General features: G+C 49.0%; 1 protein-coding gene across 1 annotated transcript in view; it reads right to left on the reverse strand.

Annotated features, from left to right (window-relative positions):
• Positions 1-4,406: 4,406 nt before the first annotated feature.
• Positions 4,407-24,241, reverse strand: part of LOC140403693 (polyunsaturated fatty acid 5-lipoxygenase-like) — a 164,370-nt gene continuing 144,535 nt past the window's right edge. Inside the window, 3 exon segments of the mRNA XM_072491871.1 lie at positions 4,407-10,640; positions 20,347-20,517; positions 24,065-24,165. Of these exon segments, the coding sequence (XP_072347972.1) occupies positions 10,461-10,640; positions 20,347-20,517; positions 24,065-24,165 (452 nt within the window). The 3' untranslated portion in view covers positions 4,407-10,460.

Raw genomic sequence — 24,241 nt, forward strand, 5'->3', positions numbered from 1 at the left:
ATCCCAGGCACCATCCTGGTGAATCTCCTCTGCACCCCCTCCAGTCCAATCACATCCTTCCTATAATGTGGTGACCAGAATTGCACACAGTGCTCCAGCTGAGGCCTCACCAAAGTTCTGTACAACTCCAACATGACCTTCCTGCTTTTGTAATCTGTGCCCCGATTGATAAAGGCAAGTGTTCCATATGCCCTTTTCACCACCCTATTATCATAGAATTTACAGTGCAGAAGGAGGCCATTCGGCCCATCGAGACTGCGCCGGCTCTTGGAAAGAGCACCCTACCCAAGGTCAACACCTCCACCCTATCCCCATAACCCAGTAACCCCACCCAACACTAAGGGCAATTTTGGACACTAAGGGCAATTTATCATGGCCAATCCACCTAACCTGCACATCTTTGGACTGTGGGAGGAAACCAGAGCACCCGGAGGAAACCCACGCGGACACGGGGAGAACGTGCAGACTCCGCACAGACAGTAACCCAGTGGGGAATCGAACCTGGGACCCTGGAGCTGTGAAGCAATTGTGCTAGCCACTATGATACCGTGCTGCCCTATTAACCTGCCCTTCTGCCTTCAGAGATCGATGGACAAACACGCCAAGGTCCCTTTGTTCCTCGGAAGTTCCCAGTGTCGGGCCATTCATTGAACACTTCCTTGTCACAAATACTGCGTGTCCTTGATAGGCATGTCCCTGTCAGGCAGGGAGGAAATGGCCGTGTGAGGGAACCATGGTTCACAAAAGAGGTTGAATGTCTTGTCAAGAGGAAAAAGGAAGCGTATGTAAGGGTGAGAAAACAAGGTTCAGTTGGGTCGCTTGAAGGTTACAGGGTAGCAAGGAATGAGCTGAAGAAAGGGCTTAGGAGAGCTAGGAGGGGGCATGAGAAGTCCTTGGCGGGTCGGATCAAGGAAAACCCCAAGGCTTTTTACTCTTATGTGAGAAATAAAAGAATGACTAGGGTGAGGGTAGGGCCGGTCAAGGACAGTAGTGTGAATTTGTGCATGGAGTCAGAAGAAATAGGAGAGGCGTTGAATGAATACTTTTCTTCAGTGTTCACCAAGGAGAGGGGTCATGTTTTTGAGGATGAGAGTGTGATTCAGGCGGGTAGGCTGGAGGAAGTAGATGTTCTGAGGAAGGATGTATTAGCAATTTTGAAAAACCTGAAGGTCGACAAATCCCCTGGGCCAGATGGGATATACCCAAGTATTCTTTGGGAGGCAAGGGATGAGGTTGCAGAGCCTTTGGCTTTGATCTTTGGGTCCTCGCTGTCCACGGGGATAGTGCCAGAGGACTGGAGAGTGGCGAATGTTGTTCCTCTGTTCAAGAAAGGGAATAGGAATGACCCTGGTAATTATAGGCCAGTTAGTCTTACTTCGGTGGCCGGGAAGATAATGGAAAAGGTCCTGAAGGATAGGATTTATGACCATTTGGAAAGATGCAGCTTAATCTGGGATAGTCAACACGGATTTGTGAAGGGTAGGTCTTGCCTCACAAATTTGATTGAATTCTTTGAGGGGGTAACTAAGTGTGTAGATGAAGGTAGAGCAGTTGATGTCGTATACATGGATTTTACTAAGGCGTTTGATAAGGTTCCCCATGGTCGGCTCATGAAGAAAGTAAGGAGGTGTGGGATAATTGGATAAGTAACTGGCTATCACATAGAAGACAGAGGGTGGTGGCGGATGGAAAATTTTCAGACTGGAGACCAGTTACCAGCGGTGTACCACAGGGATCAGTGCTGGGTCCTCTGCTATTTGTGATTGTTATCAATGACTTGGAGGAGGGGGCTGAAGGGTGGGTCAGTAAATTTGCTGATGACACCAAGATTGGTGGAGTAGTGGATGAGGTGGAGGGCTGTGTAGGCTGCAAAGAGACATTGATAGGATGCAGAGCTGGGCCAAAAAATGGCAGATGGAGTTTAACCCTGATAAGTGCGAGGTGATTCATTTTGTAGGACAAATGTGAATGCGGATTACAGGGTCAACGGCAGGGTTCTGAGGAATGCGGAGGAACAGAGAGATCTTGGGGTTCATGTCCACAAATCTCTGAAGGTTGCCACTCAAGTGGATAGAGCCGTGAAGAAGGCCTATAGTGTGTTAGCGTTTATTAACAGGGGGCTTGAGTTTAAGAGCCGCAGGGTTATGCTGCAACTATACATGACCCTGGTGAGACCACATTTGGAGTATTGTGTGCAGTTCTGGTCACCTCATTATAAGAAGGATGTGGAAGCATTGGAAAGGGTGCAAAGGAGATTTACCAGGATGCTGCCTGATTTGCAGGATAGGTCTTATGAGGAAAGGTTGAGGGAGCTAGGGCTTTTCTCTTTGGAGCGGAGGAGGATGAGAGGCGACTTAATAGAGGTTTATAAGATAATGAGGGGGATAGATAGAGTGGACGTTCAGAGACTATTTCCTCGAGCGGATGTAGCTGTTACAAGGGGGCATAACTATAAGATTCAGGGTGTCCCCCTCCCTCCCTGTCACCCTCCCTGTCACCTTCCCTCCCTGTCCCCCTCCCTCCCTGTCCCCTTCATTCCCTGTCACCCTCCCTGTCACCCGCCCTCCCTGTCCCCCTTGCTCCCTGTCACCCTCCCTGTCCCCCTCCCTCCCTGTCACCCTCCCTCCCTGTCCCCCTCCCTACCTGTCACCCTACCTGTCACCCTCCCTCCCTGTCACCTTCCCTCCCTGTCACCCTCTCTCCCTCCCTGTCCCCCTCCCTCCCTGTCACCCTCCCTGTCACCCTCCCCCCCTGTCACCCTCCCTCCTTGTCACCCTCCCTCCCTGTCACCCTCCTTCCCCTCACCTTGCCAGGCTCGTCACCCTCCACCTCCTCTCTCCCGTCCACGTCCCCATCCTCACTCTTCCACCCTCTAACTGTCCCTCTTCTACCTTCCCCTGTCCCCACTCTCCTGTTAGTGTGGCTCAACCTGAATATTGTCTTTGATCTTGATGGAGACTTGGGCGGAGAGATGGCAGATGGCGTTTAATCCGGACAAATGTGAGGTAATGCATTTTGGAAGGTCTAATGCAGGTAGGGAATATACAGTGAATGGTAGAACCCTCACGAGTATTGAAAGTCAGAGAGATCTAGGAGTACAGGTCCACAGGTCATTGAAAGGGGCAACACAGGTGGAGAAGGTAGTCAAGAAGGCATACGGCATGCTTGCCTTCATTGGCCGGGGCATTGAGTATAAGAATTGGCAAGTCATGTTGCAGCTGTGTAGAACCTTAGTTAGGCCACACTTGGAATATAGTGTTCAATTCTGGTCGCCACACTACCAGAAGGATGTGGAGGCTTTAGAGAGGGTGCAGAAGCGATTTACCAGAATGTTGCCTGGTATGGAGGGCATTAGCTATGAGGAGCGGTTGAATAAACTCGGTTTGTTCTCACTGGAACAAAGGAGGTTGAGGGGAGACCTGATAGAGGTCTACAAAATTATGAGGGGCATAGACAGAGTGGATAGTCAGAGGCTTTTTCCCAGGGTAGAGGGGTCGATTACTAGGGGGTATAGGTTTAAGGTGCGAGGGGCAAGGTTTAGAGTAGATGTACGAGGCAAGTTTTTTACGCAGAGGGTAGTGGGTGCCTGGAACTCGCTGCCGGAGGTGGTGGTGGAAGCAGGGACGATAGTGACATTTAAGGGGCATTTTGACAAATACATGAATAGGATGGGAATAGAGGGATACGGACCCAGGAAGTGTAGAAGATTGTAGTTTAGTCGGGCAGCATGGTCGGCACGGGCTTGGAGGGCCGAAGGGCCTGTTCCTGTGCTGTACATTTCTTTGTTCTTTGATCCGTTGGTTGTGGAATCGCTTCGCTCTGTCTGTTACTTGCTGCTTACGCTGTTTGGCACACAAGTAGTCCTGTGTTGTAGCTTCACCAGGTTGACACCTCATTTTTCGGTCTGCCTGATGGTGCTCGTGGCATGCTCTCCCGCACGCTTCATTGAACCAGGGTTGATCCCCTGGCTTGGCGGGAGTGGTAGAGTGGGGGATATGCCAGCTCTCCTGACTGTATACCACTGTGCCACCACCATTGGCACCAATACCTCTGTTGGACATATCCAAGGATGGTGATGGTGGTGTCTGGGACATTGTCTGTGAGGCATGATTCTGTGAGTATGACTATGTCAGGCTGTTGCTGTTGTGTATTGAGTATTAATCCCCAATTTAAGGGCCTCAACTTAAGGCTGCTGAAAGGACCCGGGAAATGAAGCAATGGTAAACCTGTTTGTTACTGTGAGGTTATGATGCAGGATGTATAGCGAGGCAGCTACTATTTAACCACCACCCCCCCCCCCTCTCTACTCTCAGAGTCTCACATGGGCGTGTGTACGAGCAGGACCCAGCATCAGATATAACACTTCCTTTTCTTACTGTTCAAGAAGCACATCACAAGAATCAACATATATAAAGGCATCTTTAATTAAAGCAGTACATTGTTTGTAAGGTTGCAATATCATAAAGAATTATCAAAAGTGTTGCTCTATGATACAGTGGATGAGGGAGAACAGTTTTCACGTTTATTAAATGCAGCACTGAATTCTCACTGCCCAGTTCGATGATTGACAGAGATTATCTTCCTTCTTGTGATGCTGCTGAGGTGATTTTTTTTTTGTCTAACTGTTCAACTTGTGGTTGAGTATTGGTAGCCATAGCAAGAGGTCCCGGTGCTGAGCTCTCCGTCATGCTACTGGACATGGGGTCAGCAGATTAATAGCCATCTCCAAGACTGAAAGCTCCCACTGGACAGGGTCTAGGGGCCAGCGGTCCCCTCCATACATTCCCCCTCCACAGTGTGAAAGGGAGAAAATGGTCGATGCTCCTATCCTTCCTCAGTTCCAAGGGGGTGAAAGGTCATCGGGGGTGGGCAGGACTGGGGGGGTGGGGGGCTCGAGGGGCAGAGTGGCTCCTAATTAATATGTTCGTACGCCCCCTCCCCCGATTGGAAAGTTGCCACTGTAGTCTCCAAGGCCAGAAAGGTAAACTAGGAAACCAGAAACACATTTGTCGAGGGCAGTTTAATTTAATATGACAACCAGAAAGGAAACATTTGCAATTATTGGAACAAGCTGCCACACAGAGGGAAATTGGGAACTCTCTCTCCCAAAACGCTGTGACCGATGGAGGGTCAATTGGAGCTTTCGAAACCAGGCAGGGGCAAGGGCAGGAGCGTCATGGGAACACCATTCCCCCCTCCAAGTGTCCCTCCAAACCACATAGTCTCTGGATTTGGATATACATCGCTGTTCCAGTGGAGTGGAGCTGCTGATTGGCTTTTGCGGGGCAAGTTGGCATCAGTGCATTGCGGTCACCGTATCTTGAAGGCGGTTTGTGGAGGAGCTGTTCTCAAGTGGCAGTTAGACCCAAAACACTTCTTCAGTGTTTCCCTCCCTACCTCCTCCTCTAAAAAAAGACAATCACTGTAAGGATCCCAGCCAAGTAAAGATCAAGAGGGAGACTCGAGGGCAGGTAGAAGTAGAAAGAAGTTGAACCGTGATGTCACAGCCTGCAGGTAAGTGATTGGCTGGTGACTGGCAAGTAGGTTTTCTTTTCCCTGAGGTGTTATCGTGCGGGGCGTAGTGGTTGCTGAGTGAGTGCTTGCTGAGAAGAAGAGTAAATTTTTTTTTAAACTTACTGTTGGGAGTTTCCAGCTGAATCCGGTCAGAGTGAGGACAGAGTGACTGCTGGGTAAGTAGTAAAGATTTAAATTGTTTGCGCAGGCCCATAACAGCTGATTGCTGTTCTCGTGTGGGGCGCAGTGATTGTTTTATCTTTACCTGTATTTAAGTTGGGCAGTTTCTAAACCCTAGACCCTACTACACCTGTAGTGTCCCCCACCCTTCCACCTCCTTTAACCTAAGGGGTAGAGTGAATAATAGGTAAGCTCTTTCTTTTTCATTTTTTATCTAGAGGGGATGGCAGGGAAGGTAGTGCAATGTTCCTCCTGCAGAATGTTTGAGGTGAGGAATGCCGACAGCATCCCTGCTGATTTCACCTGTGGGAAGTGCACCCATCTCCAGCTCCTCAGAAACCGCGTTAGGGAACTGGAGCTGGAGCTGGATGAACTTTGGATCATTCGGGAGGCAGAGGTGGTCATAGATAGAAGCTTCAGGGATGTAGTTACTCCGAAGAATCAGGCTAGATGGGTGACGGTGAGAGGGGCTGGGAGGAAGCAGTCAGTGCAGGGATCCCCTGTGGTCGTTCCCCTCAGTAACAAGTATACCATTTTGGATGCTGTTGAGGGGGACGACCTACCAGGGGTAAGCCACGGTGAACGGATCTCCAGCACTGAGTCCGTCCCTGTGGCTCCGAAGGGAAGGAGGGGGAGCAGGAGAGCAATGGTTATTGGGAACTCGATAGTTAGAGGGACAGATAGACGGTTCTGTGGCAGCGAAAGAGACTCATGGATGGTATGTTGCCTCCCGGGTGCCAGGGTCCGTGACGTCTCGGACCGTGTTTTCAGAATCCTTAAAGGGGAGGGGGAGCAGTCACAAGTCGTGGTTCACATCGGTACCAACGACATAGGTAAGAGATGGGACGGGGATTTAAAACAGGAATTTGGGGAGCTAGGGTGGAAGCTGAGAGCCAGGACAAACCGTGTTGTCATCTCTGGTTTGTTGCCGGTGCCACGTGCCAGTGAGGTGAGGAACAGGGAGAGAGTGCAGATAAACACATGGCTGCAGGGATGGTGTAGACGGGAGGGTTTCAGGTACGTGGATAATTGGAGCACGTTCTGGGGAAGGTGGGACCTGTACAGACAGGACGGGTTGCACCTGAACCAGAGGGGCACCAATATCCTGGGAGGGGAATTTGCTACGGTTCTTCGGGGGGGTTTAAACTAATTTGTCAGGGGGATGGGAAAATGAGCTGGAGTCCAGAAGCCAGTGTTGAGAGTAGTGAGGTACTGAGGAGGGTATCAAGGTCGCAGGAGTGTACCGGCAGACAGAAAGGTGGGTTGAAGTGTGTCTACTTCAATTCAAGGAGCATCCGGAATAAGGTAGGTGAACTTGGAGCGTGGATTGGTACTTGGGACTACGATGTTGTGGCCATTACGGAGACATGGTTAGAACAGGGACAGGAATGGTTGTTGGAAGTTCCGGGGTATAGATGTTTCAGTAAGAGCAGGGAAGGTGGTAAAAGAGGTGGAGGAGTAGCATTGTTAATCAAGGATAGTTTAATGGCTGCAGAAAGGCAGTTTGAAGGGGATCTGCCTCCTGAGGTAATATGGGCCGAAGTTAGAAATAGGAAAGGAGCGGTCACATTGTTAGGAGTTTTCTATAGGCCCCCAAATAGTGATAGAGATGTGGAGGAAGAAATTGCAAAACAGATTATGGATAGGTGTGGAGGTCTCAGGGTGGTTATCATGGGTGACTTTAACTTTCCAAATATTGATTGGAACCTCTATAGGTCGAACAGTTCGGATGGGGCAGTTTTTGTACAGTGTGAGCAGGAGGGTTTCCTGACACAATATGTGGATAGGCCGACAAGAGGCGGGGCCACATTGGATTTGATACTGGGTAATGAACCGGACCAAATGTTAGATTTGTTTGTGGGAGAGCACTTTGGAGATAGTGACCACAATTCGGTGTCTTTCACTATTGCAATGGAGAGGGTTAGGGCCATATGGCAGGGCAAGGTTTAAAATTGGGGGAGGGGTAATTATGATGCGATTAGGCAAGAATTAGGGAGCATAAGATGGGAACAGAAACTGTCAGGGAAAGGTACAAATGAAAAGTGGAGCTTGTTCAAGGAACAAATACTGCGTGTCCTTGACAGGCATGTCCCTGTCAGGCCGTGTGAGGGAACCATGGTTCACAAAAGAGGTTGAATGTCTTGTCAAGAGGAAAAAGGAAGAGTATGTAAGGATGAGAAAACAAAGTTCAGTAAGGTCGCTTGAGGGTTACAAGGAATGAGCTGAAAAAAGGGCTTAGGAGAGCTAGGAGGGGGCATAAGGAGTCCTTGGTGAGTCGGATCAAGGAAAACCCCAAGGCTTTTTACTCTTATGTGAGAAATAAAAGAATGACCAGGGTGAGGGTAGGGCCGGTCAAGGACAGTAGTGGGAATTTGTGCATGGAGTCAGAAGAAATAGGAGAGGCGTTGAATGAATACTTTTCTTCAGTGTTCACAAAGGAGAGGGGCCATGTTTTTGAGGATGAGAGTGTGATTCAGGCGGGTAGGCTGGAGGAAGTAGATGTTCTGAGGAAGGATCTATTAGCAATTTTGAAAAACCTGAGGGTCGACAAGTCCCCTGGGCCAGGTGGGATATACCCAAGGATTCTTTGGGAGGCAAGAGATGAGATTGCAGAGCCTTTGGCTTTGATCTTTGGGTCCTCACTGTCCATGGGGATAGTGCCAGAGGACTGGAGAGTGGCGAATGTTGTCCCTCTGTTCAGGAAAGGGAATAGGAATGACCCTGGTAATTATAGGCCGGTTAGTCTTACTTCGGTGGTCAGGAAGATAATGGAAAAGGTCCTGAAGGATAGGATTTATGACCATTTGGAAAGATGCAGCTTAATCTGGGATAGTCAACACGGATTTGTGAAGGGTAGGTCTTGCCTCACAAATTTGATTGAATTCTTTGAGGAGGTAACTAAGTGTGTAGATGAAGGTAGAGCGTTTGATAAGGTTCCCCATGGTCGGCTCATGAAGAAAGTAAGGAGGTGTGGGATAGAGGGAAATTTGGCCAATTGGATAAGTAACTGGCTATCACATAGAAGACAGAGAGTGGTGGTGGATGGAAAATGTTCAGACTGGAGACCAGTTACCAGCGATGTACCACAGGGATCAGTGCTGGGTCCTCTGCTATTTGTGATTTTTATCAATGACTTGGAGGAGGGGGCTGAAGGGTGGGTCAGTAAATTTGCTGATGACCCCAAGATTGGTGGAGTAGTGGATGAGGTGGAGGGCTCCTGTCGGCTGCAAAGAGACATTGATAGGATGCAGAGCTGGGCCGGAAAATGGCAGATGGAGTTTAACCCTGATAAGTGCGAGGTGATTCATTTCGGTCGAAAAAATTTGAATGCGGATTACAGGGTCAACGGCAGGGTTCTGAGGAATGTGGAGGAACAGAGAGATCTTGGGGTTCATGTCCACAGATCTCTGAAGGTTGCCATTCAAGTGGATAGAGCCGTGAAGAAGGCTTGTAGTGTGTTACCATTTATTAACAGGGGGCTTGAGTTTAAGAGCCGCGGGGTTATGCTGCAACTATACAAGACCCTGGTGAGACCACATTTGGAGTATTGTGTGCAGTTCTGGTCACCTCATTATAGGAAGGTGTGGAAGCATTGGAAAGGGTGCAAAGGAGATTTACCAGAATGCTGCCTGGTTTGCAGGATAGGTCTTATGAGGAAAGGTTGAGGGAGCTAGGGCTTTTCTCTTTGGAGCGAAGGAGGATGAGAGGCGACTTAATAGAGGTTTCTAAGATGATGAGGGAAAGATAGAGTGGACGTTCAGAGACTATTTCCTCGGGTGGATGTAGCTGTTACAAGGGGGCATTACTATAAGGTTCATGGTGGAAGATATAGGAGGGATGTCCGAGGTAGGTTCTTTACTCAGAGAGTGGTTAGGGTGTGGAATGGACTGCCTGCTGTGACAGTGGAGTCGGACACTTTAGGAACTTTCAAGCGGTTATTGGATAGGCACATGGAGCACACCAGAATGACAGGGAGTGGGATAGCTTGATCTTGGTTTCGGACAATGCTCGGCACAACATCGAGGGCTGAAGGGCCTGTTCTGTGCTGTACTGTTCTATGTTCCGTCATTGCCGCCGAGGTAGCGTGGCCTCCTGTAAGGGGGCCGGTTCTCAGAGGGTCATGTGACCCATTCGGCCAATCGGGCTGGAGCACGCGAATCCTGGGGCTGAGGGCGGGTTTACCTTGCCGGTCTGGAGTCTGGCGTTGTGGGGTATGATAGCCTTTACCCCACTCTCTGTAACAGTTACTCTAATAAACCGATTATTCACTGGTCTACCTGGTGGCTGCTGTCTTACCGGATAAGACAAGTCAAAATTGTCAGACTCCCTGTGTAACAAGAAGCACTTTCCCCACAGGGACTGCAGCGGTTCGAGAAGGCAGCTCACCACCACCTTCACAAAGGGCAATTAGGGAGGGGCAGCAAACGCTGGCCTGGGTAGCGACGGCCACATCCCGTAATTAATTAACTTTAATAAGTTATCAAGCACGATACAAATTAGAACAACCCAGCCCCAGACTTCCCTTCAGCGCTGAGGGGAATCTTTCTCTGCCAGCGTGGGATCAGAGAGGCCAAACAGGGCCGTTCCACAGGCAAAGCTAGCAGCGCCGAATTGTCACTACTGCTTTAAGCTGAAGGCGGCTCAAACGTCTAAATTAATGATCTTTTTTCACACAATTGCAAAAACGTAAAGCAGGAAGGTCCGGATTCACTGCCCCTTCCACATGACCAGATTGCGTGGCTCCCCACTGCAGGCAGTGCTGACACTTACACAGCAACACTGTTGGGGATTCGATCTGGGGACAGGTAGTAATATGGAAGCTTCTTGTCTTTATTGCGTTCTGTGATACGCTGTGAAATTTCATCAAGCTGGCTCCGGAATTTCTCGATCGCCTCCTTGACAGGTTTTTCTATGAAGTGTTCATCGGGATACATCCCAAGGAATAGCTGCAGATATAAAGATCATCATTGATCAATACTTAAATCTCATTTATATCAATCTTCTGTTATATTATTCCAATATGAATTAGGAACAACATGTTTGTGAGTGTATGTAATAATCTTTATTGTCACAAGTAGGCTTACATTAACACTGCAATGAAGTTACTGTGAAAAGTCCCTAGTCGCCACACTCCGGCGCCTGTTCGGGTACACAGAGGGAGAATTCAGAATGTCCAATTCACCTGACAGCACGTCTTTCGGGATTTGTGGGAGGAAACCGGAGCACCCGGAGGAAACCCACGCAGACACGGGGAGAACGTGCAGACTCCGCACAGACAGTGACCCAGTGGGGAATCGAGCCTGGGTCCCTGGCACTGTGAAGCAACAGTGCTAACCACTGTGCCACCGTGCCGCCCTCATAGAACCATGCAGCGCAGAAAGAGGCCTTTTTCAGAAGTTAAAAAGTGTGCTACTGATGTACTTAACCCAGGCTTCGTAAAGTCCTCAGGTTTTACAACACAAAAGGTCGGTACACCTCATACGGCATGCTTGCTTTCATCGGCCGGAGCATTGAGTATAAGAATTGGCGAGTTATGTTGCAGCTGAATAGAACCTTAGTTAGGCCACACTTGGAATATAGTGTTCAATTCTGGTCACCACACTACCAGAAGGATGTGGAGGCTTTAGAGAGGGTGCAGAAGAGATTTACCAGAATGTTGCCTGGTATGGAGGGCATTAGCTATGAGGAGCGGTTGAATAAACTCGGTTTGTTCTCACTGGAACGAAGGAGGTTGAGGGGAGACCTGATAGAGGTCTACAAAATTATGAGGGTCATAGACAGAGTGGAAAATCAGAGGTTTTTCCCCGGGGTAGAGGGGTCAATTACTAGGGGGCATAGGTTTAAGGTGAGAGGGGCAAGGTTTAGAGTAGATGTACGAGGCAAGTTTTTACGCAGAGGGTAGTGGGTGCCTGGAACTCGCTACCGGAGGAGGTAGTGGAAGCAGGGACGATAGTGACATTTAAGGGGCATCTGGACAAATACATGAATCGGATGTGAATAGAGGGTTACGGGACCCGGAAGTGTAGAAGATTGTAGTTTAGTCGGGCAGCATGGTCGGCACGGACTTGGAGGCCCATCCAGATTGCCAAATCAATCACTGCAGCCAGGGTGTGATCTGTTGAACTTCTGGAAAGCACCAAACATAATATGCGGGCAAAACTCAAACATTTGAAATGGATTCAATGCTGAGCTTGATGAGAAAAATCAGCTGAATTAGTGTCAGAGAGACAGAGAGAGAGAGAGAGAAAGAGATTCTTTAAATTTTAAATTATGCAAAAACAAAATGGCTGCCACAGCAGCAATGAACCCAAAGCTCCAGCCCAGGAGAATTCAGAGGCTGGCAAGGTCATAGAAGCATTTGAGACGTTCAAACAAAAATGGAGATGGACATTCAGTAGCTTCATGGGCAGGAGAGAAAGGGTTAAATGTGTTTAATAGCTGGGAGCTGAGTGAGATTCACCAGTTAAAACAGATGTTTGAAAAACTCAGCACACATGTATGAGTTTCTAAAGCAGAGGGAGGAACCAGGTGAGCCTGTTGAAAATGTCTCAATGAGATTGAAAATGAAGCCAACAAGTGCAAGTTGAAAGAAATGGAAGCTAGGTTGCTCAGTCAGGTTCCTTCAGGCTCCGAACACACTGACGTAGGAAGAGTTCTGTTTCAAAAAGACAAGATCACAATATCACAGGCTGTCTACACCATCAGGACCCATGAAACCTCAAGCAGACAAATTATATCGCTGACTACCCAGCTAAGTCACGGAAATAACACCCAGTGAGATAGCTCCAACAACAACTGCAACATCAACAGAATTAATGAAAAGTGACGGAAAGTTTGCAAAATCAACTCTGACACCAGGAGCAACTCGCACAGCATCACCAGTGCTGAGTGTCACACCGAGCGCGATGAATACTCCACAAGATAACTGATTACAGCGAAGGCGGGACTGTCATATGAGGAGAGATTGAGTAGGTTGGGATTTTTCTCGCTGGAGTTCAGGAGAATGAGGGGGGATCTCATAGAGACTTATAAAATTCTAACAGGACTGGACAGGGTAGATGCAGGAAGATGTTACCAATGATGGGTGTGTCCAGAACCAGGGGTCACAGCCTGAGGATTCAGGGTAGGCCATTTCGGACAGAGATAAGTAGACATTTCTTCACCAAAGAGTGGTGAGCCTGTGGAATTCATTCCCACAGGAAGTAGTTGATGCTAAAACATTGAATATATTCAAGAGGCAGCTGGATACAGCACTTGGTGAGAATGGGATCAAAGGCTATGGGGAGAAAGCAGGATTCGGCTATTGAGTTGGATGATCAGCCATGATCGTGATGAATGGCGGAGCAGGCTCGAAGGGCCAAAAGGCCTCCTCCTGCTCCTAATTTCTGTGTATCTGTGTGGCTGTGTGTCTGTGTATGTGTGTATCTGGGTATGTGTGTATCTGTGTTTCTGTGTATCTGGGTATGTGTGTATCTGTGTTTCTGTGTATCAGTGTATCTGGGTATGTGTGTATCTGTGTGTCTGGGTATCTGGGTATCTGTGTATCTGGGTATCTGTATATCTGTGTCTCTGTGTATCTGGGTATGTGAGTATCTGTGTTTCTGTGTATCTGTGCATCTGGGGATCTGTGTATCTGTGTGTCTGGGTATGTGTGTATCTGTGTGTCTGGGTATCTGGGTATGTGTGTATCTGTGTTTCTGTGTATCTGGGTATCTCGGTATGTGTGTATCTGTGTATCTGGGTATGTGTGTATCTGTGTTTCTGTGTATCTGGGTATGTGTGTATCTGTGTTTCTGTGTATCAGTGTATCTGTGTGTCTGTGTATCTGTGTATCTGTGTGTCTGTGTATCTGTGTTTCTGTGTATCTGTGTATCTGTGTATCTGTGTATCTGGGTGCCTGTATCTGTGTATCTGTGTGTCTGTGTATCAGTGTATCAGTGTATCTGTGTATGTGTGTGTCTGTGTATCAGTGTATCTGGGTATCTGTGTATGTGTGTGTCTGGTATCTGGGTATCTGTGTGTCTGTGTATCTGGGTATGTGTGCCTGTGTATCAGTGTGTCTGTGTATCTGTGTATCTGGGTATCTGGGTATCAGTGTATCTGTGTATCAGTGTGTCTGTGTGTCTGTGTATCAGCGTATCTGCGTGCCTGTGTGTCTGTGTATCTGGGTATCTTTGTGTCTGTGTATCAGTGTATCTGTGTGTCTGTGTATCTGGGTATCTGTGTATCAGTGTGTCTGTGTATCAGTGTATCTGTGTGTCTGTGTGCCTGTGTGTCTGTGTATCTGTGTGTCTGTGTATCAGTGTATCAGTGTATCTGTGTGTCTGTGTGTCTGTGTAGCTGTGTTCCTGTGTCTGGGTATCTGGGTATCAGTGTATCTGTGTGTCTGTGTATCTGTGTGTCTGTGTATCTGGGTATCAGTGTATCAGTGTATCTGTGTGTCTGTGTAGCTGTGTGTCTGTATAGCTGTGTATCTGTGTATCTGTGTATCAGTGTATCTGTGTATCTGTGTGTCTATGTGTCTGTGTATCAGCGTATCTGTGTGCCTGTGTATCAGTGTATCTGTGTATCTGGGTGTCTGTGCATCTGTGTTTCAGTGTATCAGTGTATCAGTGTATCTGTGTATCAGTGTATCTGTGTGTCTGTGTATCTGTGTGTCTGTGTATCTGTGTGTCTGTGTATCTGGGTATCTGTGTGTCTGTGTATCAGTGTATCAATGTATCTGTGTGTCTGTGTATCTGTGTGTCTGTGTGTCTGTGTATCAGTGTATCTGTGTGTCTGTGTATCTGTGTATCTGGGTATCAGTGTATCGGTGTGTCTGTGTATCTGTGTGTCTGTGTATCTGTGTGTCTGTGTATCTGTGTGTCTGTGTGTCTGTGTATCGTGTATCTGGGTATCTGGGTATCAGTGTATCTGTGTAGCTGTGTGTCTGTGTATCTGGGTATCAGTGTATCAGTGTATCAGTGTATCTGTGTGTCTGTGTAGCTGTGTGTCTGTGTGTCTGTGTATCAGTGTATCAGTGTGTCTGTGTATCTGTGTATCTGGGTATCAGTGTATCTGTGTGTCTGTGTAGCTGTGTGTCTGTGTGTCTGTGTATCAGTGTATCAGTGTATCAGTGTATCAGTGTATCAGTGTATCTGTGTGTCTGTGTAGCTGTGTTCCTGTGTCTGGGTATCTGGGTATCAGTGTATCTGTGTGTCTGTGTATCTGTGTGTCTGTGTGTCTGTGTATCTGGGTATCAGTGTATCAGTGTATCTGTGTGTCTGTGTATCTGTGTATCTGTGTATCAGTGTATCAGTGTATCTGTGTATCTGTGTATCTGTGTATCTGTGTATCAGTGTATCAGTGTATCTGTGTATCTGGGTATCAGTGTATCTGTGTATCTGTGTGTCTGTGTATCTGTGTATCTGGGTATCTGGGTATCAGTGTATCTGTGTATCAGTGTATCAGTGTATCAGTGTATCTGTGTGTCTGTGTAGCTGTGTGTCTGTGTAGCTGTGTATCTGGGTATCAGTGTATCTGTGTATCTGTGTGTCTGTGTAGCTGTGTAGCTGTGTATCTGGGTATCTGGGTATCAGTGTAGCTGTGTGTCTGTGTATCTGGGTATCAGTGTATCTGTGTATCTGTGTATCTGTGTATCTGGGTATCTGGGTATCTGGGTATCTGGGTATCAGTGTATCTGTGTATCTGTGTGTCTGTGTATCAGTGTATCAGTGTATCAGTGTATCTGTGTGTCTGTGTGTCTGTGTGTCTGTGTATCAGTGTATCAGTGTGTCTGTGTATCAGTGTATCTGTGTGTCTGTGTGTCTGTGTGTCTGTGTATCAGTGTATCAGTGTATCTGTGTGTCTGTGTGTCTGTGTAGCTGTGTTCCTGTGTCTGGGTATCTGGGTATCAGTGTATCTGTGTGTCTGTGTATCTGTGTGTCTGTGTATCTGGGTATCAGTGTATCAGTGTATCTGTGTGTCTGTGTAGCTGTGTGTCTGTATAGCTGTGTATCTGTGTATCTGGGTATCAGTGTATCTGTGTATCTGTGTATCTGGGTATCAGTGTATCTGTGTATCTGTGTAGCTGTGTGTCTGTGTGTCTGTGTATCTGGGTATCAGTGTATCAGTGTATCTGTGTGTCTGGGTATCTGGGTATCTGTGTGTCTGTGTGTCTGTGTATCTGGGTGTCTGTGTATCTGGGTATCAGCGCATCAGTGTATCTGGGTATTTTGGTATCAGTGTATCTGGGTATCTGTGTATCAGTGTATCTGGGTATCAGTGAACAAAGAACAAAGAACAAAGAAATGTACAGCACAGGAACAGGCCCTTCGGCCCTCCAAGCCCGTGCCGACCATTCTGCCCGACTAAACTACAATCTTCTACACTTCCTGGGTCCGTATCCTTCTATTCCCATCCTATTCATATATTTGTCAAGATGCCCCTTAAATGTCCCTATCGTCCCTGCTTCCACTACCTCCTCCGGTAGTGAGTTCCAGGCACCCACTACCCTCTGCGTAAAAAACTTGCCTCGTACATCTACTCTAAACCTTGCCCCTCTCACCTTAAACCTATGCCCCCTAGTAATTGACCCCTCTACCCTGGGGAAAAGCCTCTGACTATCCACTCTGTCTATGCCCCTCATAATTTTGTATACCTCTATCAGGTCGCCCCTCAACCTCCTTCGTTCCAGTGAGAACAAACCGAGTTTATTCAATCGCTCCTCATAGCTTATGCCCTCCATACCAGGCAACATTCTGGTAAATCTCTTCTGCACCCTCTCTAAAGCCTCCACATCCTTCTGGTAGTGTGGCGACCAGAATTGAACACTATACTCCAAGTGTGGCCTAACTAAGGTTCTATACAGCTGCAACATGACTTGCCAATTCTTATACTCAATGCCCCGGCCAATGAAGGCAAGCATGCCGTATGCCTTCTTGACTACCTTCTCCACCTGTGTTGCCCCTTTCAATGACCTGTGGACCTGTACTCCTAGATCTCTTTGACTTTCAATACTCTTGAGGGTTCTACCATTCACTGTATATTCCCTACCTGCATTAGCCCTTCCAAAATGCATTACCTCACATTTGTCCAGATTAAACTCCATCTGCCATCTCTCCGCCCAAGTCTCCAGACAATCTAAATCCTGCTGTATCCTCAGACAGTCCTCATCGCTATCCGCAATTCCACCAACCTTTGTGTCGTCTGCAAACTTACTAATCAGACCAGTTACATTTTCCTCCAAATCATTTATATATACTACAAACAGCAAAGGTCCCAACACTGATCCCTGTGGAACACCACTGGTCACAGCCCTCCAATTAGAAAAGCATCCCTCCATTGCTACCCTCTGCCTTCTATGGCCTAGCCAGTTCTGTATCCACCTTGCCAGTTCACCCCTGATCCCGTGTGACTTCACCTTTTGTACTAGTCTACCATGAGGGACCTTGTCAAAGGCCTTACTGAAGTCCATATAGACAACATCTACTGCCCTACCTGCATCAATCATCTTAGTGACCTCCTCGAAAAACTCTATCAAGTTAGTGAGACACGACCTCCCCTTCACAAAACCGTGCTGCCTCTCACTAATACGTCCATTTGCTTCCAAATGGGAGTAGATCCTGTCTCGAAGAATTCTCTCCAGTAATTTCCCTACCACTGAAGTAAGGCTCACCGGCCTGTAGTTCCCGGGATTATCCTTGCTACCCTTCTTAAACAGAGGAACAACATTGGCTATTCTCCAGTCCTCCGGGACATCCCCTGAAGACAGCGAGGATCCAAAGATTTCTGTCAAGGCCTCAGCAATTTCCTCTCCAGCCTCCTTCAGTATTCTGGGGTAGATACCATCAGGCCCTGGGGACTTATCTACCTTAATATTTTTTAAGACACCCAACACCTCGTCTTTTTGGATCTCAATGTGACCCAGGCTATCTACACCCCCTTCTCCAGACTCAACATCTACCAATTCCTTCTCTTTGGTGAATACTGATGCAAAGTATTCATTTAGTACCTCGCCCATTTCCTCTGGCTCCACACATAGATTCCCTTGCCTATCCTTCAGTGGGCCAACCCTTTCCCTGGCTACCCTCTTGCTTTTTATGTACGTGTATCTGTGTATCAGTGTATCAGTGTATCAGTGTATCTGTGTATCAGTGTATCAGTGTATCTCGGTATCTGGGTATCTGGGTATCAGTGTATCTGTGTATCTGTGTATCTGTGTATCTGTGTATCAGTGTATCTGGGTATCAGTGTATCTGGGTATCTGGGTATCTGGGTATCAGTGTATCTCGGTATCTGGGTATCTCGGTATCTGGGTATCTGGGTATCAGTGTATCTGGGTATCAGTGTATCTGGGTATCTGGGTATCTGAGTATTTATGGACACAAATCTTTCTTGAGAAAAGAGAAGAAGCTTTATAAGATTTTTAATAATAATCTTTATTGTCACAAGTAGGCTTACATTATCACTGCAATGAAGTTACTGTGAAAAGCCACTAGTCGCCACATTCCGGCACCTGTTCGGGTACACAGAGGGAGAATTCAGAATGTCCAATTCACCTAACAGCACGTCTTTCGGGAATTGTGGGAAGAAACCAGAGCACCCGGAGGAAACCCACGCAGACACTGGGAGAACGTACAAACTCCACAAAGACAATGACACAAGCAAGGAATCGAACACTAGAGCTGTGAAGCAACAGTGCTAACTACTGTGCTACCTGTTTTGTTATGCTCTTGACGTAGCATAAGCTGCTTCCTTGATGTGCACTCTGACAAAGGAAGGTTCAGACTTGGAGATAGCTTTAACACGTTTATGAAACTATTCATCCCTATTGGATTCGACGCTACTGTTAATCCTGCTATAGCTACTCAGACTGACGAACCAGTCTTCTACAATCCATGTGGTGGAAGTGATGTTCAATCAACCCTGTGTCTGTACTCACTGAGAGTCTCCACTGGAAAGAGCCTGAGCATGTGTGATGTGTCCTTTTATATGGGTTGGTGTAATGCCCTCCTGTGGTAGTGTCACATCTGTATGTGTCGTGAATGCCCATTGGTCGTGTCCTATCTTACTGACCTATTGGTTGACTGCCTCTGTGTCATGTCTCTGGTGTTCCCTCTAGTGTCCAGCTAGGTGTAGTGTATGTACATTAACCCTCTGTGTACTTACAGTGATGTATATCACCACACTACCGTGCCGTCCCTCTTTGGACTGTGGGAGGAAACCGGAGCATCCGGAGGAAACCCACGCAGACATGGGGAGAACGTGCAAACTCCACATAGACAGTCACCCGAAGCAGGAATTGAACCTGGGTCCTTGGCGCTGTGAGGCAGCGGTGCTAACCACTGTGCCACCCTGCTACCAAGCGGCACTAACTCAGCAATAACTTGCTTACGGACGCTCAGTTTGGGTTCCGCCAGGGTCACTCAGCTCCTGACCTCATTGCAGCCTTGGTTCAAACATGGGCAAAAGAGCTGAATGCCAGAGGTGAGGTGGGAGTGACTGCCCTCGACATCAAGGCAGCGTTTGACCGAGTGTGGCATCAAGGAGCCCGAGCTAAACTGGAGCCAATGGGAATCAGGGGGAAACTCTCCATTGGTTGGAGTCAGACCCGGCACAAAGGAAGATGGTTGTGGTGGTTGGAGGTCAATCATCTCAGCTCCAGGACATCACTGCAGGAGTTCCTCAGGGTCGTGTCCTCGGCCCAGCCACCTTCAGCTGCTTCATCAGTGACCTCCCTTCCATCATAAGGTCAGAAGTGGGGGTGTTTGCGGATGACAGCACGATGTTCAGCACCATTCGCGACTCCTCAGATACTGAAGCAGTCCGTGTCCAAATGCAACAAGACCTGGACAATATCCAGGCTCGGGGCTGACAAGTGGCAAGTTACATTCACGCCACACAAATGCCCGGCAATGACCATCTCCTACAAGAGAGGATCTAACCATCGCCCCTTGACATTCAATGTCGTTACCATCGATGAATTCCCCACAATCAATATTCTCAGGCGTTACCATTGGTCAGAAACTGAACTGGACTCGCCATATAAATTTTGTGGCTACCAGGGCAGGTCAAAGGTTAGGAATCCTCTGGGGAATAACTCACCTCCTGACCCCCCAAAGCCTGTCCACCATCTACAAGGCACAAGTCAGGAGTGTAATGAAACACGCTCCACTTGCCTGGATGAGCGCAGCTCCAACAACACTCAAGAAGCTCAACACCATCCAGATAAAGCAGCCGCTTGATTGCTCCCCCTCCACAAACATTCAAACCCACCACCACTGACGCACAGTGACAGCCGTGTGTACCATCTACAAGATGCACTGCAGTAACTCACCAAGGTTCCTCAGACAGCACCTTCCAAACCCACGACCACTACCATCTCGAAGGACAAGAGCAGCAGATACCTGGGAACCCCACCACCTGGAGGTTCCCCTCCGAGTCACTCACCATCCTGACTGGGAAATATATGGGCCGTTCCTTCACTGTCGCTGGGGCAACATCCTGGAACTCCCTCCCTAACAGCACTGTGGATGTACCTGTACCTCAAGGACTGCAGCGGTTCAAGAAAGCAGCTCACCACCTCCTTCTGAAGGGCAGTTAGGGATGGCAATAATGCTGGGCCTAGCCAGCGACACCCACATCCCGTAAATGAATTTTAAAAAGGCCTACCTCATTGTCCTGGAACTGGCTGAGTGCCCACACGGCCCCGAGGTGCCAGCAGGAGCGCCCCCTGTCTGGCAAGCTCTCAATGATGAACTCCACATTGACAACGCCTTTCTCGGTGGGTGGGGGCTGTCTCATTGTGGGGGGAGAGTTTGGAATCCACGAGCACCAGTCGTACTGTAATTCAAAGAAAACACATTGAAATAAGAATTTAAAAATAAAATCATAGATCGCAAAGTCTCATTGGCTCCGTTAGATTCCTCCTCAGTAATGGCTGCTTCAAGGAGCTGTGTGAATTCTCAGCCGAGAGGAGGGTTTTTTCTTATAATTGTTAATTTATTTTGGCCTCGCTCAGTGTCACAACAATAAAACATAACAGCGCAGTACAGGCCCTTCGGCCCTCGATGTTGCGCCGACCTGTGAAACCGCTCTAAAGCCCATCTACACTATTCCCTTATCGTCCATATGTCTATCCAATGACCATTTGAATGCCCTTGGTGTTGGCGAGTCCACTACTGTTGCAGGCAGGGAATTCCACACCCTTACTACTCTCTGAGTAAAGAACCTACCTCTGACATCTGTCTTATATCTATCTCCCCTCAATTTAAAGCTACGTCCCCTCGTGCTAGACATCACCATCCGAGGAAAAGGCTCCACCCTATCCAATCCTCTGATCATCTTGTACGCCTCAATTAAGTCACCTCTTAGCCTTCTTCTCTCTAATGAAAACAGCCTCAAGTCCCTCAGCCTTTCCTCATAAGATCTTCCCTCCATACCAGGCAACATTCTGGTAAATCTCCTCTGCACCCTTTCCAATGCTTCCACATCCTTTCTATAATGCGGCGACCAGAATTGCACGCAATACTCCAAATGCGGCCGCACCAGAGTTTTGTACAGCTGCAACATGACCTCATGGCTCCGAAACCCAATCCCTCTACCAATAAAAGCTAACACACCGTACGCCTTCTTAACAACCCTCTCAACCTGAGTGGCAACGTTCAGGGATCTATGTACATGGACACCGAGATCTCTCTGCTCATCCACATTCCAAGAATCTTACCATTAGCCCAGTACTCTGTCTTCCTGTTATTCCTTCCAAAATGAATCACCTCACACTTTTCTGCATTAAACTCCATTTGCCACCTCTCAGCCCAGCGCTGCAGCTTATCTATGTCCCTCTGTCAGGGACAGGGGATGGAATCTTGCTGAGGCATCGGGAGTTTCGCCTGGCAACCGCAGATCCAATGAGAGGCCCCCGCTGCCTCCTTTTGGGATGACCCGCCAAAACACCAGCTAATCAGGCAGTGCCCAGGCCAGCAGGGGGCCTTCCCCATGGATCAAGACCCCACCAGTGGACATCTCGCCGGCGCTGAAGTATTCACTTCGCATTCTCTCTGGGCAGCTCTCCTCTCACATGCATTTCCCGCATTTCCCCAGGCCGTCAGCCGGTGTACCAGATCCCCCTGAGGGGGTGTACTGACTGTGTGTTAACATGGGGCGAAATTCTCCGGTATCGGCGCGATGTCCGCCGACTGGCGCCCAAAATGGCGCAAATCAGTCGGGCATCGCGCCGCCCCAAAGGTACGGAATACTCCGCATCTTTGGGGGCCGAGCCCCAACCTTAAGGGGCTAGGCCCGCGCCGGACGAATTTCCGCCCCCCCCAGCTGGCGGAAAAGGCCTTTGATGCCCCGCCAGCTGGCGTGGAAATTACATCTCCGGGCGGCGCATGCGCGGGAGCGTCAGCGGCCGCTCACGGCATCCCCGCGCATGCGCAGTGGAGGGAGTCTCTTCCGCCTCTGCCATGGTGGAGACCGTGACGAAGGCGGAAGGAAAAGAGTGCCCCCACGGCACAGGCCCGCCCGCGGATCGGTGGGTCCCGATCGCGGGCCAGGCCACCGTGGGGGCACCCCCGGGGCCAGATCGCCCCGCGCCCCCCCCCCCCCCCCCAGGACCCCGGAGCCCGCCCGCACCGCCTTGTCCCGCCGGTAAGGTAGGCGGTTTAATCCACGCCGGCGGGACAGGCATTTTAGCGGCGGGACTTCGGCCCATCCGGGCCGGAGAATCGCCGGGGGGGGGGCGCCAAACCGGCGCGGCGTGATTCCCGCCCCCACCGAATATCCGGTGCCGGCGAATTCGGCAACCGGCGGGGGCGGGATTCACGCCAGCCCCCGGCGATTCTCCAACCCGGCGGGGGGGTTGGATAATCTTGCCCCAGGTTTGTGATGGGCTGACCTCAACACCTTCCTGCCCATTGGGCAGGCAACCAACCTGACTGAGTATCGAGATTCCACATCGTTAGAATCAGACCTCCGCAGTCTCTGGGAGGGTGGCATCTACATCCTCCCCACCCAAAACGCCAAATGGGAGCCAGAAGGATCCCCACAAAACGGGTATTGACCGACGCGCTGTGTTTCCAGAATTCTCATTTTCATTCTGTCAAAGAATCCCTGCAGAAAGAGGCCATTCGGCCCATCGAATCTGCACCGACCCTTCGAAAGAGCACCCTACCTCGGTCCACTCCCCCACCCACCCCGCCCTATCCCCATAACCCAACCTAATCTGCACATCTTTGGACACTAAAGGGCAATTTATCATTGGCCAATCCACCTGACCCGCACGTCTTTGGACTGTGGGAGGAAACCGGAGCACCCGGAGGAAACCCACGCAGACACGGGGAGGACGTGCAGACTCCGCACAGACAGTGACCCAAGGCTGGAATTGAACCCGGGTCCCTGGAGCTGTGAGGCAGCAGTGCTAACCACTGTGCTACCGTTCCGTCCGCCTGCACTTCTCTGCAAAGTCTCATTGCATCTCTGTCGATCGCAGAAGATTATTAAACCATTTGTGGCTCTGAAGCCCCTGCCCTCCACCACATCATGCCCACTGACCTGGCAGCAACCTCTGCTCAAGCATCTTTTGTCAAGTGGAGCAGTCTTCTCTGGGCATCCCTGGGCATTAGAATGTCCCGCCTGGCACTGACCTCCTCCAGCAGGGTCCTCAGGCACTCATCCAAGAAGCAGGGGGCAAAGTGCCTACTGGGCCCACCCTCCGGCCCCACCCACCGGCCCCACCCACCCACCTCCATGCCCACCAGATGCTGATGACCTGATGGCTCCGATACCTTTGTTGATCCCTTTCACAGAACCTCATCTGCCTCCCCTGGAGCCATTGGCAACCCTCTGGATGCTGCCTGCAGAGTTTTTAAACCCCTCCCCATTGGACCCGCCATCCGATGCATTCCCACCTCTGCCCACACTGGCAGACATAGAGCATAGAAAATACAGCATAGAACAGGCCCTTCGGCCCACGATGTTGTGCCAAACTTTTGTCCCAGATTAAGAACAAATTGATCTACACTATATCATTTTACTGTAATCCATGTACCTATCCAATAGCTGCTTGAAGGTCCCTAATGTTCCGACTCAACTACTTCCACAGGCAGTGCATTCCATGCCCCCACTACTCTCTGGGTAAAGAACCTACCTCTGATATCCCTCCTATATCTTCCACCTTTCACCTTAAATTTATGTCCCCTTGTAATGGTTTGTTCCACCCGGGGAAAAAGTCTCTGACTGTCTACTCTATCTATTCCCCTGATCATCTTATAAACCTCTATCAAGTCTCCCCTCATCCTTCTCCGTTCTAAGGAGAAAAGGCGTAGTTTCACATTGGGCGGGCCTTAATTGGCCACCCAGCGTAATATCACATAAACGTGTCCAATACCTGTCCAAAGTTGACTGCGGCATGTTGAGCAGATGTGGTGAAGATTACAACAGTCACATATTCTATCAGCCTCTCAATTGTCTTGATTGTTTTGGGAAAACCTGGAAAGAGAAAAGATTATTTTTATACAATTGTCTATTGTGTTAACGGGAATGAATCCAGATGAATCGCTCAATA

The sequence above is a fragment of the Scyliorhinus torazame genome, chromosome 28 (assembly GCF_047496885.1).
Source record: "Scyliorhinus torazame isolate Kashiwa2021f chromosome 28, sScyTor2.1, whole genome shotgun sequence".
Lineage (NCBI taxonomy): Eukaryota > Metazoa > Chordata > Chondrichthyes > Carcharhiniformes > Scyliorhinidae > Scyliorhinus > Scyliorhinus torazame.